Consider the following 20,677-nt stretch of genomic DNA (forward strand, 5'->3'; position numbering starts at 1 on the left):
TTGCATCGGTCTTCACGGCTGAAGATGTGAGGGAGATTCCCAAACCTGAACCATTCTTTCTAGGTGACAATTCAGAGGAACTATCCCAGATTGAGGTGTCATTAGAGGAGGTTTTGGAACAAATTGATAAACTAAACAGTAATAAGTCACCAGGACCAGATAATATTCACCCAGGAGTTTTGAGGGAACTCAAATGTGAAATTGCAGAACTGCTAACTGTGGTGTGTAACTTATCATTTAAATCAGCTTCTGTACCAGATGACTGAGGTGACAGCTAATGTGACGCCAATTTTTAAAAAACTCTCCAGAGGTGATCCCGGAAATTACGGGCTGGTAAGCCTAACTTCAGTACCGGGCAAATTGGTTGAAACTATAGTAAAGAACAGAATTGTCAGAAACATAGATGAACATGATTTGTTGGGGAAGAGTCAACATCATTTTTGTAAAGGGAAATCATGCCTCACCAATCTACTAGAATTCTTTGAGGGGGTCAACAAGTATGTGGACAAGGGGAATCCAATAAATATAGTGTACTTAGATTTTCAGAAAGCCTTTGACAAGGTCTCTTACCAAAGGCTCTTAAGGAAAGTAAGCTGTCATGGGATAAGAGTGAAGGTCCTCAAATGGATCAGTAACTGGTTAAAAGGTAGGAATAAACGGTCAGTTCTCAGAATGGAGAGAGGTAAACATTGGTGTCCCCCAGGTGTCTGTACTGGGACCAGTACTATTCAACTATACCATACAGATCACAAATGATCTGGAAAAAGGGGTAAACAGTGAGGTTGCAAAATTTGAAGACGATACAAAATAATTAAGTCCAAGATAATTAAGTCCAAAGCAAACTGAGTTACAAAGGAATCTTGCAAAACTGGATGACTAGGCAATAAAATGGCAGATGAAATTCAATGTTAATAAATGCAAAGTGATGCATATTGAAAAGCATAATCCCAACTATACATATAAAATGATGTAGTCTAAATTAGCTGTTACCGCTCAAGAAACATCTTGGAGTCACTGTGGATAGTTCTCTGAAAACACCACTCAATGTGCAGTGGCAGTCAAAAAACCAAACAGAATGTTGGGAATCATTAAGAAAGGGATAGATAATAAGACTGAAAATATCATATTGCCTCTATATAAGTCCATGGTACGCCCACATCTTGAATACTGCATGCAGATGTAGTCGCCCCATTTCAAAAAAGATGTATCGGAATTGGAAAAGGTTCAGAAAAGGGCAACAAAAATGATTAGGGGTATGGAATAACTTTCGTATGAGGAGATATTAATAAAACTGGGACTTTTCAGCTTGGAAAAGAGATGACTAGGGGGTGATATGATAGAGGGCTATAAAATCATGACTGGTGTGGAGAAAGAATATAAGGAAGTGTTATTTACTCCTTCTCATAACACAAGAACTAGGGGTCACCAAATGAAATTACTAGGCAGCAGGTTTAAAACAAACAAAAGGAAGTATTTCTTCACACACAAAAAGTCAACTTGTGGAACTCTTTGCCAGAGGATGTTGTGAAGGCCAAGACTCTATCAGGGTTCAAAAAAGAACTAGATAAGTTCATGGAGATAGGTCCATCAATGGCTATTAGTTAGGATGGGTAGGGATGGTGTCCCTAGCCTGTTTGCCAGAAGCTGGGAATGAGTGATAGGGGATTATCACTTGATTACTTATTCTGTTCATTCCCTCTGGGGCACCAGCCATTGGACACTGTCGGAAGAAAGGATACTGGGCTAGATGGACCTTTGGTCTGACCCAGTATGGCCGTTCTTATAACTGACGTTCTCAGAACGGCTATGCACTCTGACAGTCACAACTCTGTAGGGCCAGTTCAGAGGCTAATTCAAACCAGAACCGAACTCTCACTAGGTCTATGTGACTGCACAATCCAGTCCATCATCCATTCTTGAGCCAATCCTCAACATCATCTTCAGACACTGTGCACTCTCAGAATGTACAGATGGATAGCGGGGACCGGTGGAAAGATAGCTAGATTAGGAATTCATATTTGTAGAGAGAGACCCAAGCTGCAAATGGCAAATACAGTTTTCAAATTTGTGGGAGCATTTGTAGTTCTGCCCTTTAGGGAGATAACGGCCTTTTGCAAAATTTGGATCTGGGTTTGAAGTTTTAACACCGCCCCCCTCCTCCACCCTCCCAGATTGGGCTGCTCCGATTCCAGGCCTTTTACTCAGACTGCTCTCTAATTATTTGCACACAGCTCATGGAAAATGTGCTATGAAAACAAATTTTCAAAGCACTGGATATTATGACAAAAACTCTGACCACCTCTCTTCCATAAACATTTGACAACACAATTAAAAACACACACACTGTTTAACACGCCTGGCTTCGTTTGGTGTTAAAATGTACAGCTGGCTAATGAGAAAAACATTTTAATAGATTGATTTTGAGATTGATTATCATTGATTTTAATGTTTCATTGAATTTAATGTTATGTGAATTCTCCTTTAAGAATGGTTTCAGAGTAGCAGCTGTGTTAGTCTGTATCCGCAAAAAGAACAGGAGTACTTGTGGCACCTTAGAGACTAATAAATTTGTTAGTCTCTAAGGTGCCACAAGTACTCCTGTTCTTTTTCCTGTTAAGAATGATATTGCTTTGAATCTTAGACACTAAGAGCAGTTAATATTTCACCATTGTTGCATATTTAGAAATCAGTTCATATTTATGCTCTGTTCTTCCAACAGATTCAAGAAAAAATACAACCATATGTTTATAGTTTTATTCCTTTGCTCCTCCCCAACCCTTTTTTAAAAATACACATGAGAATATGTTCTAATAATTAGCTTGACATTATATTTTTGGCACATGATTTAAAAGGAAACATTCCATCCCAAGAGGCCATCTTGGAAAAGCCTGTATAACAACAGGCTTTGAGCCCATTTGGGGGGAGGGATAGCTCAGTGGTTTAAGCATTGGCCTGCTAAACCCAGGATTGTGAGTTCAATCCTTGAAGGGGCCATTTGGGGATTGGTCCTGCTTTGAGCAGGGGGTTGGACTAGATGACCTCCTGAGGTCCCTTTCAACCCTAAGGATCTATGAACAAAGCAAAGGCCTTGTATCCAGAGGACAATGCAGCTCTGCTAGCCTCCAAGAGATCAGAATGGAGTTGTTTGGGAAGGTAATCACCCTGACATATGCCTGTGCAGATGGAGTTTTACCATCTGTCTTCTTGGTGAATTCCAAACAACTATCTACAAACATACCTGGAAGATTGTTGATATAACCTCCATCCATCAAGAGATGTCCATCCTTTGGATCACAGAGAGGGGGCATGTACCCAGACAGTGACATGCTGGCACGGACATACCTCCAAAGGGAACCTACAGCAATGAGAGGGAAGACATCCATACTAACCCAGTATAGCAGGAATGGGCGGGGGCAGCTTTTAGAGTCATTACATGTAATTTTGTGACAGATAATATACCGAGGGTTGGATTGCAGAATGCTATTAAAGCACCCGAATGACTCCCAAATTATAATGCAGGCTAGGAAAAGGGTTACTCAGTCTCCAACTCAGCAAAGCACTTAAGCACACACTTAACTTTAACCATGATCTTAAGCACTTTCCTGTATCACAGCCTCCACCACCACAAAAGAACAAGGTTTCTTCTGCGAACAAACGATGGGGAGGAATCACTAGCCTCAACTGAGCTGAAGGTCATTAGCCCCCAGGAAATGCCACATGCAGCAGAGCTGAACACATGGAATATGTCAAGTATCAGGGGGTAGCTGTGTTAATCTGTATCTACAAAAACAACAAGGAGTCTGGTAGCACCTTAAAGACTAACAGATTTATTTGGGCATAAGCTTTCGTGAGTAAAAACCTCACTTCATTTGACTCCCTCCCCTCCCCCCCAAGTTTTACCCGTGTTTAGATTTTTAACAGGACAGCAGAGACATCACTATAAAGATGTGGGATTCACCCCCTACACCCTTTTTGCTTAAGCAATGTTTCGACTTACAACGCAATTCTGAGGAATGAATTGTGTCGGCAGTCCAAGGACTCCCTGTATCTCTAGCTTCCAGCCCTTCTAGCAACTCACTTCCCACTCATCTTCTATACGCCAAAGTTATCTGCCTTGCTTGCTGTTTAACCCTTCATTTTCCATGCAGCCTGCTCCAGTTTCTGAACAGCTCAGTCCAGCTCTGCCAAACAGCATCAAGGAGGCCCACCACCCAGCATGCTGCTAGCTGGCTGGAGGAGCACACCAGGGTCCTAGTTAACCTCTAGTGTAGATACACCAGGGATCATTATTCCAGCTGGAGCTTCAGAAATAGCCCCTTCTATGAGGCCATTTTGAAGAGACTGGTGGAGGTGAGCACCCACCAGACTGGTGAGCAGTGCAGGAAGTGCATCAAGCACCTGAAGCAGCTGTACTACAAGGTGAAGGATGCAAATGGCAGGTTTGATAGGCAATGTACCGTCTACATGCCCCTGCTATGAGGAGCCAGACTGGCTGCTTGCCCCACCCTGAGCCCACCGTCCTCCATGACATAATATTGACCAGGGGCGATCTCACGTGTGATCCAGCCTGAATGCAAAGCAGGGAAAATTAAATTTAAACACACAAGTAGTGACTCTTTCAAACTACCTTTATAATTATTCCTTGCAAAACAATTAAAAGAATACAGGCTTTGCAAGCATGAGCGCAAATCTTTGCAAATTCTGCTCAATAACACCTCTGTCACATCAATGTAATGATATAGATTTATACCTTGACTAGCAAAGCACTGTCCCAAACACCATGGCTTATAAGTCCCTTGGGCTGCACCAAGTGGTAAAGTCCCTTTTGGACCTCAGTGCAGGTCCTTTTTGCTCTGGCTATTCACAGAAAGCTGTCTGGGATGGGATGCGGGAAAGTGGGGAGAATCCACTCTGCTGCTAGCAATCCTCTGCTTCCTAGTTTGGCATCCTGTTGTTCACCTGAATTTTCCTTCACTACCTGCAGGTGATGCTTGAAAATGTTTCCTGCAGCAGAAACTCTAGTCTATCAGTCAGATACCTGGACAGGGCAAACTTGCTATGGCTGTCCAGAATTTACTAAACCTCTCCACTTGTTCAATCAGCAGATACCCAAACATCTCCTTTGCCTAGATGGATGGAATCCCACCACAGGTCTGGGAAACAGGTTCTCTTTTCCATTCTGGAACCTCCAGAAGATTTGTATCTTCTGGCCTGCAACAATGTTACAACTAACACTGGTAACTCTGCCCTTGCTAGGACTTCACACCTCACCCTCTCTCAGCCAAGCCCAAATTTTTAAAACCTGGTTAATGAAATGCTCATCTAATTCTTACCAGAATGTGTCTGTGGACTGCCAACATTAGCTGTAATAAAAGCATTCCAAAGTGATAAAGCTGTAGCCTGGTATTGATGCAGAACATATAGGGAGGGACTCTTTCCTTTTTTAACCATGACCAAAACAATGCTCTTTCACTGCCTTGGCAAGCACTTCCACCTCAGATGGACCGAATCTCCCAGCCAGGACTCTGGTGGATAGGACTGTCCATCAGTAGGGGGTGATGAATGTGGAAATTCTGATAATATATTTTTTATTCCTCTGCATGTCTCAGTTTCCCCTGGGCTTTGCACTGTTATGCACTGAGTGTAAAGGGAAGGCAAAAGGTGGTTGACTCACACAGCAACCTGGTTGAAGACCAGAGACATTAACAAACTCAAAGTCTGCACATGTGACTGGAGGATGCAGATGAGACAATGGAAATCCCAATGGCTGGGACAGTCACACCTAGCAATAACAGCCAAGAGGAAGGAGATTCCCTTCCCCCCACACCTCTCTGCAGAGAAGTAGAGAAAAGGCCCCAAGCTAGAGAACAAAGTGGAAAGGTTCTGTGGCTGAGATAAGTAGGGATCCTATTTTTCTGTGATAAAAAAAAAACTCCAATAAAAAACCATAAAAATCTGTGTTTTCCCATGATTAAAATGAAACGCTGAACTTTAGTTTCCTTGGCCACAATATATATAGGTATCAGTTGAACACAATGTTTTATTGATATATTTACAATTTTTAAGAAAGTTCAAAGACTACTAGAGCCTTCAATCATTATAATAAAATAAAATTAAATTGCAATTTGTATTTCTTACATATACCAAATACTTCTATGTCTGTATTCTACATTTTCAGAAAATTGTTTTTTTAATGCACAAAAAATTAAGCGAAAATTGCTTTTATATTAACATTACTCACTGTCTGAATTAGTCTGGGAGGCTGAAGTGAAATTTGAGATGCACTAAAACATGAACACCTATACATGTTGGGTAACCTCTGTCCGCCGGAGGCAGTTTATTGGAGTATGTTTAGCTGTGTAAATTTAAAGCACATTCAAAAATCAACCACAGGGGGGAGGTTGCGCACATTGAATAAGCAACACTGGAACTTTCAGGAAAATGTAGTTAATAGTTAATATATGTTTTTATTTTTTCACAAAATGTAAAAACTGAAGATTCTCTGTAAAAAATGTAAATTCCATGGTTTTCTGTATCAAACGGATTTCTAGGATCGCTAGTGATAAGAGTACAACAATAAAAATTGTTTACAAATTACAGGCCCCCCATCACAGCATCACATCTCTTCATCCACATCCCCCTCCTTTCCAAGGATGTGGGAAAACAAGGCATCCCTTACTTCCTTTTCGTGCCTGGACCCAGCCCCAGTGATTCCAGGTCTACTTTCTGGTTACCTATATCTAGCCTGAAACCAGAAGTTTCTTAAAGACCACTCTGTGAAAATATTCACTTTTATCCTCACAGATGTTGTGCAGAGTGCAGCAGGCCACAATAGAACAGAAGGCACTGGCCACATTATCATATAGTTTTATATGCAGCGTCACCTTGTCTTCAGCCTGCCAAATGGGCACTCCACCACCATCTGTAACTGCACCTTCTCTTGCCAGGCCGTCTGATATCAGAGGATGGTTTCACGAGCAATGGCAGGAATGGGAAGGCGGGACCCCCAAAAATGACAGTGGGCACAGACATGCCATTGAGAATTATGTCATTAGGAGGGAATAAAGTCCCTGCTCCTCCCAGCAGGTAAAGGCCAGATCGTCTTAGCATCCTGACATCCTGGACATTTCCCCTTTCCCCGGTGGTGTCCAAGAATCTGCCTCTGTGACTGTCCAAGGCTTGTAGAACCTGGGAATAGAACCCTCAGCAGTTGATATATACACTTGGTTCTTCTGGAGGGCAAACTATGGGCACACGTCTGCCATCAGTGGCCCCAGTGCAATTGGGAAACCCCATTTTCAATTGGGAAAGCCAGCTACTATTTCAGGCACATTTCTTATGCCCACCACCTGTTAGGTAAACCACAGTGAGAATCGCCTCACAAACTGACACAACCCCAACAGTGGACTTGCCAACACCAAACTGGTTAGCCATGACCTATAGCAGTCTGGGGTAGCCAGCTTCCAGGAGGCAGTTGCAACCCACTTCTGGACTGGTATGGCCCACCTCAATCAAGTGGTCTGACACTGAAGAATTGGAGCAAGATCCTTGCACAGCTCCATGAAGGTCTGCTTTGTCATTCGGAAGTTCTGGAGCCACTGCTGGTCATCCCAGGTCTGCATGACTATGTGTCCCCATCACATTGTGCCAGTTCTTTTGCACCGGAAGCACCAATCTACATATGTTGAATCCTCAATAATTGCAGCATTCATCAGGTCTGTCCAGTCTGCTGTGAATGACCCTCTAAGTCCAGCCGCCTTCTGCATTTCAGAAAATGCTCTCCAAATGCCATCCAGTGCTGCTGAATGACTGCCCTGCTGGATAAATGATTCACCTCCAAGCTGGAGCAGCTCATCCACTGGATCCATGCCTTACGTGTGAGTAATGTGCAGAGCCGGAAGTGTCTCAGCTAAACATGGCAGGCTACAACCACGTCTGCATGGGGAGCCAGGAAGAGCAGACAAGTTCTCCCACAATACACCACAAACCAATTCCTAGAGCAGTTCCAGTTGGTAAGATACTAAGAATGCTAAGATACACCCCCAGAATCCTAGCACTAAACACGTGTAACTGCAACGCCAACATGGACGTGGGTACGGGGCATGTGCGACTTGCTGTGTGGAAGCTTAGCTAACTTGTGCCTGCCTGTGGGTGAACCAGAATGTGGGCACACACTGCACTGCAGACATACCCTCAAATCTTCCCTGAATGGTGCCAATTATTTCTGTTAATAGTTCTGAAATGAAGGCAATTATGACTGGTTAGAACCAGAGAGATTTAATCAGGCAGGAATTGATTGGATCTGCTTCCTACAAAATGTACTGCTTTAAAGCTTCTAGTTAGTTATTTTCTCCTCCTTATAATTTCTTCCCTATTCAGGTTTGCTGCAAATTGCATTTTCAAATAAGCCAAGTACAAATGTCACTCTCACACCAAGGGGTAAAGTTTCATTATATTAATGTTAAATTGGAGTTGCAATCTTCCCTCCACAAGCTCAGCGCTCAATAGTTAGCCCTTAGCACATCAGACTTCAAATCTTGCTGGTCAAACTGAGTCTAGAGAATTTTGCATCTAGGATTTTTCATTAATGGTTCTTTTGAGCTAGGTATGGATTTGTAACAGTGTTTCTTTTGTCTATCAGAGGTCAATGCTGGTAGGACATTTGCTCTTCACTACTTCTGGTTATAGGTTTACTTGGGATCTCTAGATGGGGAAAAGATTGGCTTTTGGGATCTCGTCAATAGAATACTGAAGACTGACTAATGCTTGAGATGGATGTGTTTGGGGGGGTTTATTTTAAAACTTATTCCTGGAAAAAGGAATCTGTGTTCTCAAATGCCATGCAGGATGTAGCTGAATTAGCAAAACAGACACACTGGTGGGGGAGGAGGAAAGCAGAAAGATGTGCCGGCAGGAGCCAGCACTGATAAGTGGCTGCCTATTGATTTTACAAGGTGTCTTCTTAACTGGTATTTCAGAGATAGGCTGCTCTATAGTATTAAAGGCCTCTCTACAAACTACTCCACCAAGATAAGGCCGCTGGTGCTGAACAAAATTTGACCATAAGATTATTAATGTCAAGTTGTAACTCATTACATCTCAATGAATAGGAAGCAATTCCTAAGAGAGATTTTTGGCACTTGAAGAGCCCATTTATGATCAGGGCCGGCTCTAGGTTTTTTGCCGCCCCAAGCCCTGGGCTCCTCGCCGTACCCCGCTGCTGTCCCAGCCCTGGGCTCTCCCCCCCCCCATCCACACCCCCTGCTGCCCCAGCTATGGGCTCCCTCATTCCTCCCCACCATTGCCCCCCACACACACCTCCTGCCACCCCAGCCCTGGGCTCTCTCCCCCCCCGCACCTGCACCCTCCTTCCGCCGCAGCCCTGGGTCACTGGTAACTCGCTCCTGTGGCAGGTCATTCAGCAGAAATTTTAGATGTTCACAGAACACAGACAGGATTAGTTCCCATATGGTTACAGAACTGCAGTAAAGTGGAACAATTTTCAGCTTGTGTGATTGGAGGATATCTGGATGCATATTATAAGACTGTCCTACATAAATGAGGAAAAGTTGAGGTGCCTTTATTATTCTTTTGTTTCACTCTTTCTTTCTATGGGGAATTTGCCAATGCAGTATCACTGTCTTCCTTTTAAACAAACAAACAAACAAAAAAGGCAATGGTTGTTGAAAATAGCAATTCCAGTCCTAATAACCACTGGGAAGCATTTCTTGCTCAATTTTATCCTACTTTTTCTACAGCAAGTTACAGTGGATGAGTATATTTGATTTGGGAGAAATGAAGTAACAGCTGCCCAAACTGAGCTTGAGCACTCCTGAATTTTGAGGTATTCAAATCTTGAAGGCAGGTGCAGGGGGCGGGGAGGGGGCTATGGTTCTGCGGGGGAGCACGGCAGCATGTATGCAGCAGTGTGTCTGGTGCTGCGCAGAGCCAGACACGTTGGTCTGAGTGGCATGGTAAGGGGGCTGGGGGGTTGGATGGGGCAGAGGTTCAGGGGGGCAGTCAGAGCAGGGAGAAGGGGGGTTAGATGGGTTGGAGGTTTGGGGGGGCAGTCAGGGGCAGGGAGAAGGGGGGGTTAGATGGGTCAGGGGTTGGGGGGGCAGTCAGGGGACAGGCAGCGGTTGGATAGGCATAAGAGTCCCGTGGGTTTGTCAGGGGACAGGTAAGGGGTGGGGTCCTAGGGCGGAAGTTGCGGGGTCTCAGGAGGGGGCAGCTGGGGACAAGGAGAAGGGAGGCTTAGATGGGGGTGGGGTCCCAAGGGGCAGTTAGGGGCAGGGGTCCCAGGAGGGGGCAATCAGGGGACAAGGAGCAGCGGCGCTTAGATAGGGGGTGGGGTCCTGGGGAGCAGTTAGGGGCTGGGGTCCCGGGAGGGGGCTACCCTCCCTCCCTGTGGAGTGTCCTATTTTTTGAATGTTAAAATATGTTATCCCTACGCACAGTGCAGCTCTCCATTCACAGCAGGCTGCAGCATGAGGTCTCAGCTACCTCACTCCCTCCCCCTCTTTCCTGTTGGTAGTGGCCAAGGGAATGCTGGGAAATGTAGTTCTTTCCCTGCTCCAGGGCTGGCTCTATAGGCAGGGAGCTAACCAAGGAACTACAGCTCCCAGGCTGCATCCCTGCCGCTCCTGCAAATGGGCTGCCTCAAGCAAGTGCTTGCTTTGCTGGTGCCTAGAGCCGCCCCTGTTTATGATCCCCTAGAAGAGGAGACCGCAAGGGAATGATGAATGAGAGAACTAAAAGGGAAAGCTCACAGCTTTCTCTTATCCCTTTGCTATTGTACGTGTTTAGAAGGAAGACATGGGAATCAGACGGGTATGTTTTACTGAGAAGAACAGAAGTGATCAAAGTCACATGGCGCAATGGCTGGTAAAGTGCAAAACTTGTCACTATTTTCTTTCAAAGAGAAAATCACCTGTTCAGTATAGAAAATGAGCACTGTGCTCTGAGTAGTGGCTAAATTTTAATCTATTGTCTTGGAACACTCCAGCTTGGTGTAGCATACTTGCAAGTTTGTCATTTCCCTACTGAGAGGCAAGTTCTCCAACAGCCCAGTTTAAAAGAAGCAGGGAGAACTCAGCCATATTTTTAAATGGTTTTGGGAAAAACCACAGAAAAGGACAATAACCTGGAGCCAAACAGAGGTGAAACTAATATTGCATCAGCAAAAACGGTCAACAAACCAATGGGCTCATTTACACTGCTTTGGCAATGTAAGACAGCCTAGTGCCAGAGCAATAAAGGGGCCTGATTGTAAATAAGCATCTGACCCCATGTCTCTTCCTGGGGAGAACAGCTACATTCACGGGGGCTTTTATTTAAATGCATGATTTTTACAATTAATTTTGATTTATGGGGGAGTTTTTGTATTCCATGCATGTTTTTATGAACACACTGGTGTCCATGAACTAATTTACACTCCATGCAGTGAATCATCTCGCCTGTTTCAATTCCTCCAGGTGCTATAGCTTCTTGTTACCTGTGTGCAACTGTGGATCCTGGTGTTCAGCAGGTAGCACTGAGAAGGAGGAAGTAAAAGTAAAGGGATGGAAAGGAATGAAACTATACAGAAAGCCTGGCATTCAAACATCACTGCAAGCTCAGAGACACACCCTTTCCTGCAGAAGACTGGACACACTTACCATCTGTGTGGACCCTCATGGCTGACGCAGTAATGTCAGTCGTGATAGTGAAATAAGGAATCCACAGATCCTGCAATATAGGAAGTGTCAGTTTTACAGTCATCAGTAACCCTGGATGTAAGCTGACAAGCAATTTTAACACAGGGACATACTCGCATAAATGCCTGCACACAGAGATGAAAATGCCGGCCCTGTGTGGGTGGCTAAAAATCTAGCTCTAAAGCAAAACACTTAATGTATAACCAACTGGGATGAAAAGCCATGATCTCTTTTCCTAATACTAGTGAAATAGTATTTCCAGGAAAATAAGAAGGTGTTTGAGATTCTTAATATACAATATAGGATATAGCAGATCCAGAACCTATGTTTGTAAAAGCCGTACTTACTCCTTTTGGAGTTATGTTAATCTCCAGCATTAGCACTCTAGACAGCAAAACCCATCTTACAGAATTACAGAGGAGAAAATATGAATGCCAAGTAGAAGTGAGTTTTTAAAGGGCAAACAAAATTATATTGGAAACTTTGGGGATGCTTTGAAATAATCCTGTAAGACAAGGGTTTGCCCAGTGGGAGTCCTCCTTAGTGCAAGTCTCACTGTTACTTTTAGGAGACATCCCTACAGATACTCATTTTTCAGTCTCAATGTCTTTACTGGCATGAGTCATGAACAACTGCTGGCAAAGTTAATTTGTGTCTGTCTGTAGGACAGGTATAACAGTGATAAAGGGGTAGATGGGGTCTATAGCTTTCCATTTTGCATCTGTGTCTATTTCTGAGGTGGTGACAGCTGATGTAAATGGTATAACTTGCTGGGGACGGGGGAAGGGGGAGTTTTCTTCCTCACTTTTCGGTGGAAGTCTTACCACCTCCGACATCGAGACTTCTTCAGACTCTGAGAAATGAGTCCAGGACTTGGCCTACAACACTAGGCTCAGCTAAAGATACACAAGCTCATGCTTTAGATTTGTTTTTTTCCTTACATAAAACATTTTCTTTTCTTCAACACAGGAAGGCCCAGGAAATCAGAGCAGAGATGGAGACTCTAAAATGTGACATTTTCTAATGACACCCTGTATGCAAGAGACATGCTACATCACAACTGCATGTAATACTGACATAGCACTCCGCAGTGAAATCCTCACCCCACTGAAGTCAATGGGAGCTTTGCCAATGACTTCAATAGATCCAGAACTTCACCCCAGATCCAAGTATATTTTCCCCCATTCATTCCATCATCCATTTCTCTTCAAAGCTCCATTCAACAATTCTCTTTGGGACTGAATGCTGCAATGCACAAAGGGCTTCTAAGAGGTGCTGGGTGCTGTCAATGCTCACTGACTTTACTGGGAGCAAAAGGTGCCTCCAAACACTCAGCACCTTGCAGTAACAAGCTCTCTAGCTGTTCCAACTGTTTCATTCCTCTCACTGAATATTACATATTTTCCTATGTTTAAACCAAGCTTAGAATCAGATGAGATCCCACTAAGCTAGATCACAATAATATCAACGTGATTTATGAACTATTATTAAGAACCAGCAAATACTTGGTGCCTGTATAATACACAAAAATAAAGGCAGTTCCAGCCCCAAAGAGCATTATCATTTAATCGTTAAACACCTGTTTATTCATGGCCCCATCCACTCTGGGTGGCAACACATTATTGTAAACGCTGTTTAAAACCACCCAAGGTGATTCAGTTCCCAGCTCGGCATAGAAACCAAAGTGAATATTCCAGATGATGCAGTACATTTAAAAAAAGCTGTTTATTAAACATAGTCTGATACCAAGAAGATTCCAAATAGATTCACAGATTCCAAAGCCAGAAGGGACCATTGAGATCATCTAATCTGGCCTCTTGTATAACACAGGTTACATAACTTCTCTGAATTAATCCCTGTTTGAACTAGAGCAGATCTTTTAGAAAATCATCCAGTCTTGATTTACAAATTGCCATTGATGGAGAATCCACCATGACCCTTGGTAAGTTGTTCTAATGATTAATTAACCTCATTTTTAAAATATACGTTTTATTTCTAGTCGGAACTTGTCCAGCTTCAACTTCCAGCCATTGGATTGTGTTGTACCTTTCTTTGCTAGATCTAAGAGCCTGTTAGCAAATTTTTGTTTCCCACGTAGGTACATATAGACTGTGATCAAGTCACCCTTAACCTCTTTGTTAAGCTAAGCAGATTGAACTCCTTAAATCTATCACTATAGGGCAGGTTTTCCATTCCTTTAATCATTCTTGTGGCTCTTCTCTGAACCCTCTCCAATATATCAACATCCTTCTTGAATTGTGGACACAGTACTCCAGTAGTGGCTGCACCAGTGCCAAAAAACAGAGGTTATATGACCTCCCTACTCCTATTCGAGATTCCCATTTATACATCTAAGGATTGTATTAGCCCTTTGGCCAAGGCGTTGCACTGGGAGCTCATGTTCAGAGAAGCATCTCTGACAAACACGCAGGTATATGGATTACAGTAGAGCAAAATGGGATACGACCCCAGAACGAGACAAATGCTCCCCTCATTGGGGTAGCTGGGAGGAGAGTTTTTAATCATGTGCTTTATGACGGTGACAGTGGAGGATGAGGTGACATTTCACATGTCAGTAGTTTCACAGGCATCCTACACAGTGCCTAAAAATGACAAAAAAGGTCCTGACCTACAATACAAAGAGCAGAAATGGGTTTATTTAACATTCAATGTGGTCATTCTTAAAAAGTCAATGCACATTTTAAAATGTTCACTGCACTTTTTTAAGCCCTTTCTGTGGAATGCATCTCAAATAGTTATGCAAACTCTTCTTCCAGAAGAGAGACTAGTTTAAAAGAATTACCAACTGGACTAGAAAGACAATAGTGAAAAACCATTTAGGTTTGTGATCAGATGTACTCGCCACACCGAACCTGAGAGAGCTGAATTAGGCTAGGCAGGCCCAATCAGCCAATTAAGCAGCAAATGAGGTGGAATTAGGCTGGAGAGCCTTGATTAGAAAGGAGGACACCTGTGAGGGATCAGCCAGGGGCTTCTATAAAGCCAGGAGGCTGGCAAAAGTGTAAGGGGGGCAGCAGGGAGGAAGTCTGTAGCCTCTCTCCTTGGAGCGGGGAAGGAACCCCTGAGACCTAGTAGGCCTTAGACAGATCTGATTAGGCGGCCTGGAGAAACACAGTAGGAAGTAGTCCAGGGGCTAGAGCAGTAAGGTGGGTGCCCTGCAGACCTCAACCACTTGTTACAAGGCCCTGGACTGTAACCCAGAGTAGAGGGCAGGCCTGAGTTCTCCTACCAACCACTGCAGAGTAGGACTGCTTGGGGCAGCGAACTAGAAGACTGCTTGGGTCATTGCAGGAGTGACAGGGTCAAGGCTGTGGGCATGAGGAGGACTGCCTGACGCACATGAGCAGAAAGACTTTGAAGGACTCCCCACTGGGAGGGGAATTACAGTGTGACCTGGCTGGAGGGCTGAGTCACAAAGCAGCTGTGCTGCGAAGCTGTGAATGGGAGGAGAGCTGCAGACAGTGGAAGAGAAGGAAGGGGGCGTTGAACTGGGCAGAGCTAATCCCCAGAACACCAAAAGGAGGCACAACCCAGCAGTGAGTGACATGGCCCTGACTCAGGCTCTCAGCCAAACAGGTTTAATTGGCAATCCAAACAGAAGTGATTAAACACATGGTTGGTCCAAATTCCATTAAAATGGCATTAAAGGTAAATCCTCCCCCCCCCCCAGGCTGGTGCAATGGTAAGTTAACAGTTACAGTAGGCTGTACATCAGGCCAGAATTCCTAAACTATTACGAGCATAGAAAAAACAAACCTTTCTATTACAGTTCAACAGGAGAACATTTATTACACATTATAGCAAACAAGCAAGTTACCTCAATCTGTTTGTCTTTGAAGATGTTGCTGATGCCACTGTTAAATGAGGCTCCAGAGAACATGGAGGTTATTGGATATGTCAAGTCTAGCACAGTCTTAAATACTGAATTCATATCCTAAAAGGAGGAAGAAAACATTTCAAAGATGAGCTATATGGTGGAAACCCACTGAAATCCTATTCATCTGCATTTGGAGTGAGGTTCTGTTCCAATTTTTAAAGCAAAGATGAGTGAGCTACTCTGGTGAACACAGTCATCAAAAGAACCAAAAACATAACAGCAAGGAACAATATCTGCTTTGTTGGGTGTCACAGATTAAAATAACTTTAAACTCTGTATTTAGCTTCTATTATGGATGCAGAAAAATATGCATCTGCATTACTTAGCTTATGCAAAAGTCCACCCTAAAGTAGCAAAATCTCTACAGCAGAAAAACATGGTCACTGCCATTAGGTAGGCATTTCCCACGCAATCTATTTCTGGAGACTGTGGAGTGTGGAAAGATTAGAGGACCTCAGCCCTTCCCATCTTTATCTGTTTAAGCTTGACACTAAAATGAGTAAGTTTGACTATATTGTATATGTCCTGTTTTTACATAGAAATGACAATATAAAGCTAGATTATCATGGCTGAGATGCAAGGGGATATGGTGTATGTGGCTAGAACAGGGGGCTGGGTGTGAGAATTTCTGGCTGTATTCTTGGCTCTACCACTTGCTCATTGGGTCGGTTTTGGGCAAATCTATAACCTCTTTGTGCCTCGGTGTAACACTTCTTAAATCCATATAATTCAACCTCCACGGGTGATGTCATGCCTAATTAATTCATATTTTAAAGAGCTTCCAGAGTCTCTCTCTATCTTCAGTGTAACAGGCCCAAACTAGAATTAAGCTGTCATGGAATTTCTTTTAGTTTCAGATTTGCTAAATCTTTGTACTAAACAATGTTTCCTTCATTTAATTTACTAGTTTATTAATTTAATTTGAAAATCAGGAAGCATCCTATCCATTAGCATAGCTGTGTTATCTGGGTTTGAGTGAAATACAGGACTAAAGAAGCTTAATGTCTGAGTATATTATATCAAATTAAATTAAAATTCAATGCAAGACATCTAAATATCCAAATGATATCATCCTAGTTACTGTGTCAATTTTAAATACCACACCAAGAGAATAATCCACTATTTTTTTTTCTAAATTAAATAGCATTTTATTAGACAAAAATCTTTTTTCACGTCCACATCTTTTCTACGACTTAATGAATGGGGTTTAGGCAGGCAGGAACTGGGGCGGATTAACACAGGCTAATGCACCAACAAGGCCTCTATGGCTGCAGTCCATTAAATGATTTGTAATCAACATCTAGTTGCCTCTTCACCTTAGCAAGGGTTTAAGAAAGTGCAGAACTAGCCCACATCATGATTTCCATTCTCCTCTATCCATATACTACCTGCTCTGAGACAGTGTGATTGTTAAAACAAAGTTCTATAAAAACAGGTCAGCTAAAAGAAGCTGAATAGGGAACTCCTAAAACAGCTGAAATGCCTTAGCACAAGATAACAGAACTGTCAGCTTCACATCATTGCACACTTCAGTCTTTGAGAGAGTGGAGAGAGTTTGCCAAACCTAATTATGAACATGATGGTCATAGCTCCAGAGTTAATAGTGAGGTAAGTTTTACACTTCAAGGAGGGATTCAACCTGTTATATGTGACAAATACAGTGAATCCTTCCAAAATTAAAGTACTTAAAAAAAAATAAAAAAGTATAAAATGATTTTTGGGAATATACAGAAAATCCATTAGGTTGAGTTATAATTAAATTGTTAAATAGAACCTTCAAGAAATTTAGTGTCCAGTGTCCTGCCTGTTTTTGTCCCTACTGGTCTTAACAATGCAGACTTCCCATAGAGTAAATACTCACTGAAATCTTGTACATAAGGTACTGTGGAAGAAATATTTTAGAATTAATGGTAATTAATTCTACTTCCTAACAACATATTCTTATTCTTCATAACTGAAAGTTTCTCCTTTAGCTGAACTGCCCTCTTCCAAAGTAGCTGCCATCTCCTATTGCTCTTCATGGGGCTGAAGGTACAGGCTGCCCTTAGCAAAGATGGCTCACTGCCTGCCTTCAGCTGCTCCTCACAGTGCTCCTTTCTCTACTTTCCAAAAATAAAGAAGGCCGCTATTTTCCCTGAAAGTAGCTTGGCTTCACTCCCAAGGCAGTGTCCGTTTGTAAAGAGGATATCTTAACTGTGTACAGCCTGTGGCCTCAGTCTCAACTGATAGGATATGGCAGCCATTCTGAAAGATGGTAATTCTTCTTGAGTTCATCAGAGAGAAGATTTTATTGTTCACCTTCTGTTGAGGGATATATTTGCACTTTTTAAAAACAACAAACATGATAATTAATCCTAAAACAGGTATTTTCAAAAACTATCTACCAGATCTACTCAATGAGCAGAGGAAAACTAGGGTTTGTGAACAGGGGAATGTATGGGGTGCAGAAGTGAGAGGAAACTGCGTGCAGGGTAACATGGAAGTCAGGAGATAGGGGCACCACCGAAGTGCACACACCAGCTACTTTGTTTGGCTCTGAAGATATAAAACTGGCATAAACTCATCTTAACTGACCACAACACTGGCAACCAGAGTGACTGGGTTAATCTAGCTGTATGAGCTAAAATTTAAAAAAAATGCTTCAAAGTTAATATTACATATTTATATTCTCTTCAGGTTTCTTGTTTAATGTTCATGTATAATACTTCAATAATTTGAAAAAACCCATCAAGCAAAGAAATTCCCAGGGAAAGTATAAATTAAGATTGATTAATGGTTGAGCGTACATGTCAATATTTTAGCGTAAACTACATTGCATGGACGTTGTAATTATTCCAAAATCAACCACTATAAACCCAGGAAATAAGACTGAACTTCAAAGAAATTCAAACAGCTCAAGGCCTGAAAATGCATGACTAGAGCATCCAAAACACCTTAACAACATTGTAGTGACATGAAGGGGGGGAGAAGACTATATAATGTTTTTTAAAATCAGTTTAAGTTACTCTGGGACTATAAACATTGAAATAGTTTCACTACAGGGGACAGTTAAGGTTGTTTGCGTTACTTTGGTGCATTTCCAGATCATAGGCATGTTTAGATTTCTTTTAAATTGAACCTTAGCTCTATATTTCCTGGGTTTATAATGCTTGTGTTGGCCCCTTACTGAAATTTAGTGGGGTGGGTTTTTTTTTGGTTGGCCCTCTCCCAATACCAAAAGAAAGGAGAAGAGCTAAAGAGAAATGAAGAGCTTGAGTTGGCAGTCCCCAGGGCCAATGGGGAGAGGCCAACGCTCCAGGTTAGCCTGATTGACAGGGTGGGCAAGCCAATGAGAGAGTCAGGAGCCTGAGTCCCCTCCTCTGTGTCAGGTGCAGCCAGGATAGGGCAGAGCTAAGGGGACAGCAGCAGCCCAAACTGAGTTGGAGGCAGAGCAGCAGCCAGCATCAGAGGGGCCAGAGAAGCAGCCCAGAAGGCAGAGTGGGGCTGGGGCCAGAGCTGGGCTGGAGGCAGGGCAACAGCACTGAGCCAGAAGAGGCAGAGCTAGGGAGCTGGGGAAGCACAGATCATCCGTGCCTATGGTGAGTCAGGGCTGAGCTACAGTGCGGAGCTGTGGGGCCAAAGGCTGGATGGCAGAAGCCAGACATGCCACAACTAACACTACTGTTGAGCGCAGTGAGGGGCTGGAGAGAGTGAAGTGGGACCCTGGACAGAGGGCCGAGTGGAAGGAGACGTTGCCACACAAGAGGGCCTTGAAAGCTTGCCGGGGCGGGGGGAGGAGAGAAGCCAATGTGAAGCTGACAGGGGGAGGGGCCAGTACTGGGGAGAGGGGTCCCTGGCACCTAGCGCTTGAGGGCGTGTGGCTACTGCCAGAGCAGGCGTCTGATCCACAATATCACCGCAGTGCAGCCAAGTCCTGAGAGGGAGGCCTCAGACAGGTGAGGAACAGTCTGTGAACTTTCCATACCTCCCTGAGATGGCTGTTTGTGGTGTTCCCTGTGTCCATAAGGGAGGATTCCTTATTTCCTTTACCCTTTTCCATTTTATACTTATTTTTCTTACAGATTCTGTTTCATAAATTATATTTGGTTTGAACTTAATGTAGTGCTCACTAGGCCAGGGAAGTAGGAGAGAGCACCCCAGAGTGGGGACACCCTAGCCCTTGTCCTAAGTGACCACGACATGATTGGCGGTTCAGCCTCCCAGGAATCTTGGGCCTAGCCTTGTCAGGGTTCCAAGGATTCTGCCGCACAGGAGAGCGGAAGGGGAGCCCTCAAAGTCAGGCAGGGCTCTGGGTAAAGGTAGTGGGAGAGAGGACACAGATCCTTTCACTAGCCAATTCCACTGGGATATTGCAGGAGCCAGGAAAGCTCCCCACAATAGCAGGATCATTCCCCCACTTACACTTGGTTTGGGGATAGTTACAACATCTACGTAAGGCATTTTACCCTGACAGACAAGACCTCTCCACCCTAACTCCATAATACTGTAGTTCCTGTGACTATTAAATAGCAGTGTTTTCATGTTTGCTTTTTAAAGGCTTCCACAAAAAACATGTTCAATACTTAAATGTTCCCTTCTAGTGTGGGGACCCAAATGCACCAGCACTTGGCTAGTGCATGGGAATCAAAGCAAGCTGACTTGAAATGCACTATAAAGGAGAAACTGATCAGCCTGCTTTCCTTGTCCAAATGGAGTAGAAACCCTGAGAAAATGCAGTGACTAAAACCCCCACCATTGCTTACAAAGATTTTTTTAATGCAATTTAAAATTAATGAGCTGTGCTGATGGCAGCAAATCGCACCAGAGAGTTCATGAGCAGGCTGCTCATGTCCACAGACAGGAGGCTACAGCACACATGAAGTGTGTGTGCCCTGCTGCTGGTATTTTAAACTGCAGAATGATTTGTTTACAGACAGCCTGTTACTGATCAGGGACTTTTTAAAAACTCTGTAGTTCACCTTAAACATTCCTTGGCATGTGCTATGTCCATGTTAGATTTGAAGCTAACATAAGAGCACTCACTCATGTCTGACTACCAACTTCTGCTACCTCTCAGCTGTATATGCTATCACTCACTGGGACC

The 20,677-nt window shown here is 43.4% G+C and overlaps 1 protein-coding gene across 3 annotated transcripts in view; it reads right to left on the bottom strand.

Annotated features, from left to right (window-relative positions):
- PNPLA7 (patatin like phospholipase domain containing 7) overlaps positions 1–20,677 on the bottom strand; it is a gene marked incomplete in the record, with an annotated part of 370,650 nt that overhangs the window by 46,167 nt on the left and 303,806 nt on the right. For 2 of the 3 annotated variants that reach the window (XM_034793931.1, XM_034793932.1), the window contains 4 exon segments: positions 3,239–3,355; positions 11,495–11,533; positions 11,658–11,727; positions 15,535–15,651. In XM_034793931.1, coding sequence (XP_034649822.1) covers positions 3,239–3,355; positions 11,495–11,533; positions 11,658–11,727; positions 15,535–15,651 — 343 coding nt within the window. 3 annotated transcript variants of the gene reach the window in all.

Source organism: Trachemys scripta, chromosome 17, assembly GCF_013100865.1.
Source record: "Trachemys scripta elegans isolate TJP31775 chromosome 17, CAS_Tse_1.0, whole genome shotgun sequence".
NCBI classification, from domain to species: domain Eukaryota; kingdom Metazoa; phylum Chordata; order Testudines; family Emydidae; genus Trachemys; species Trachemys scripta.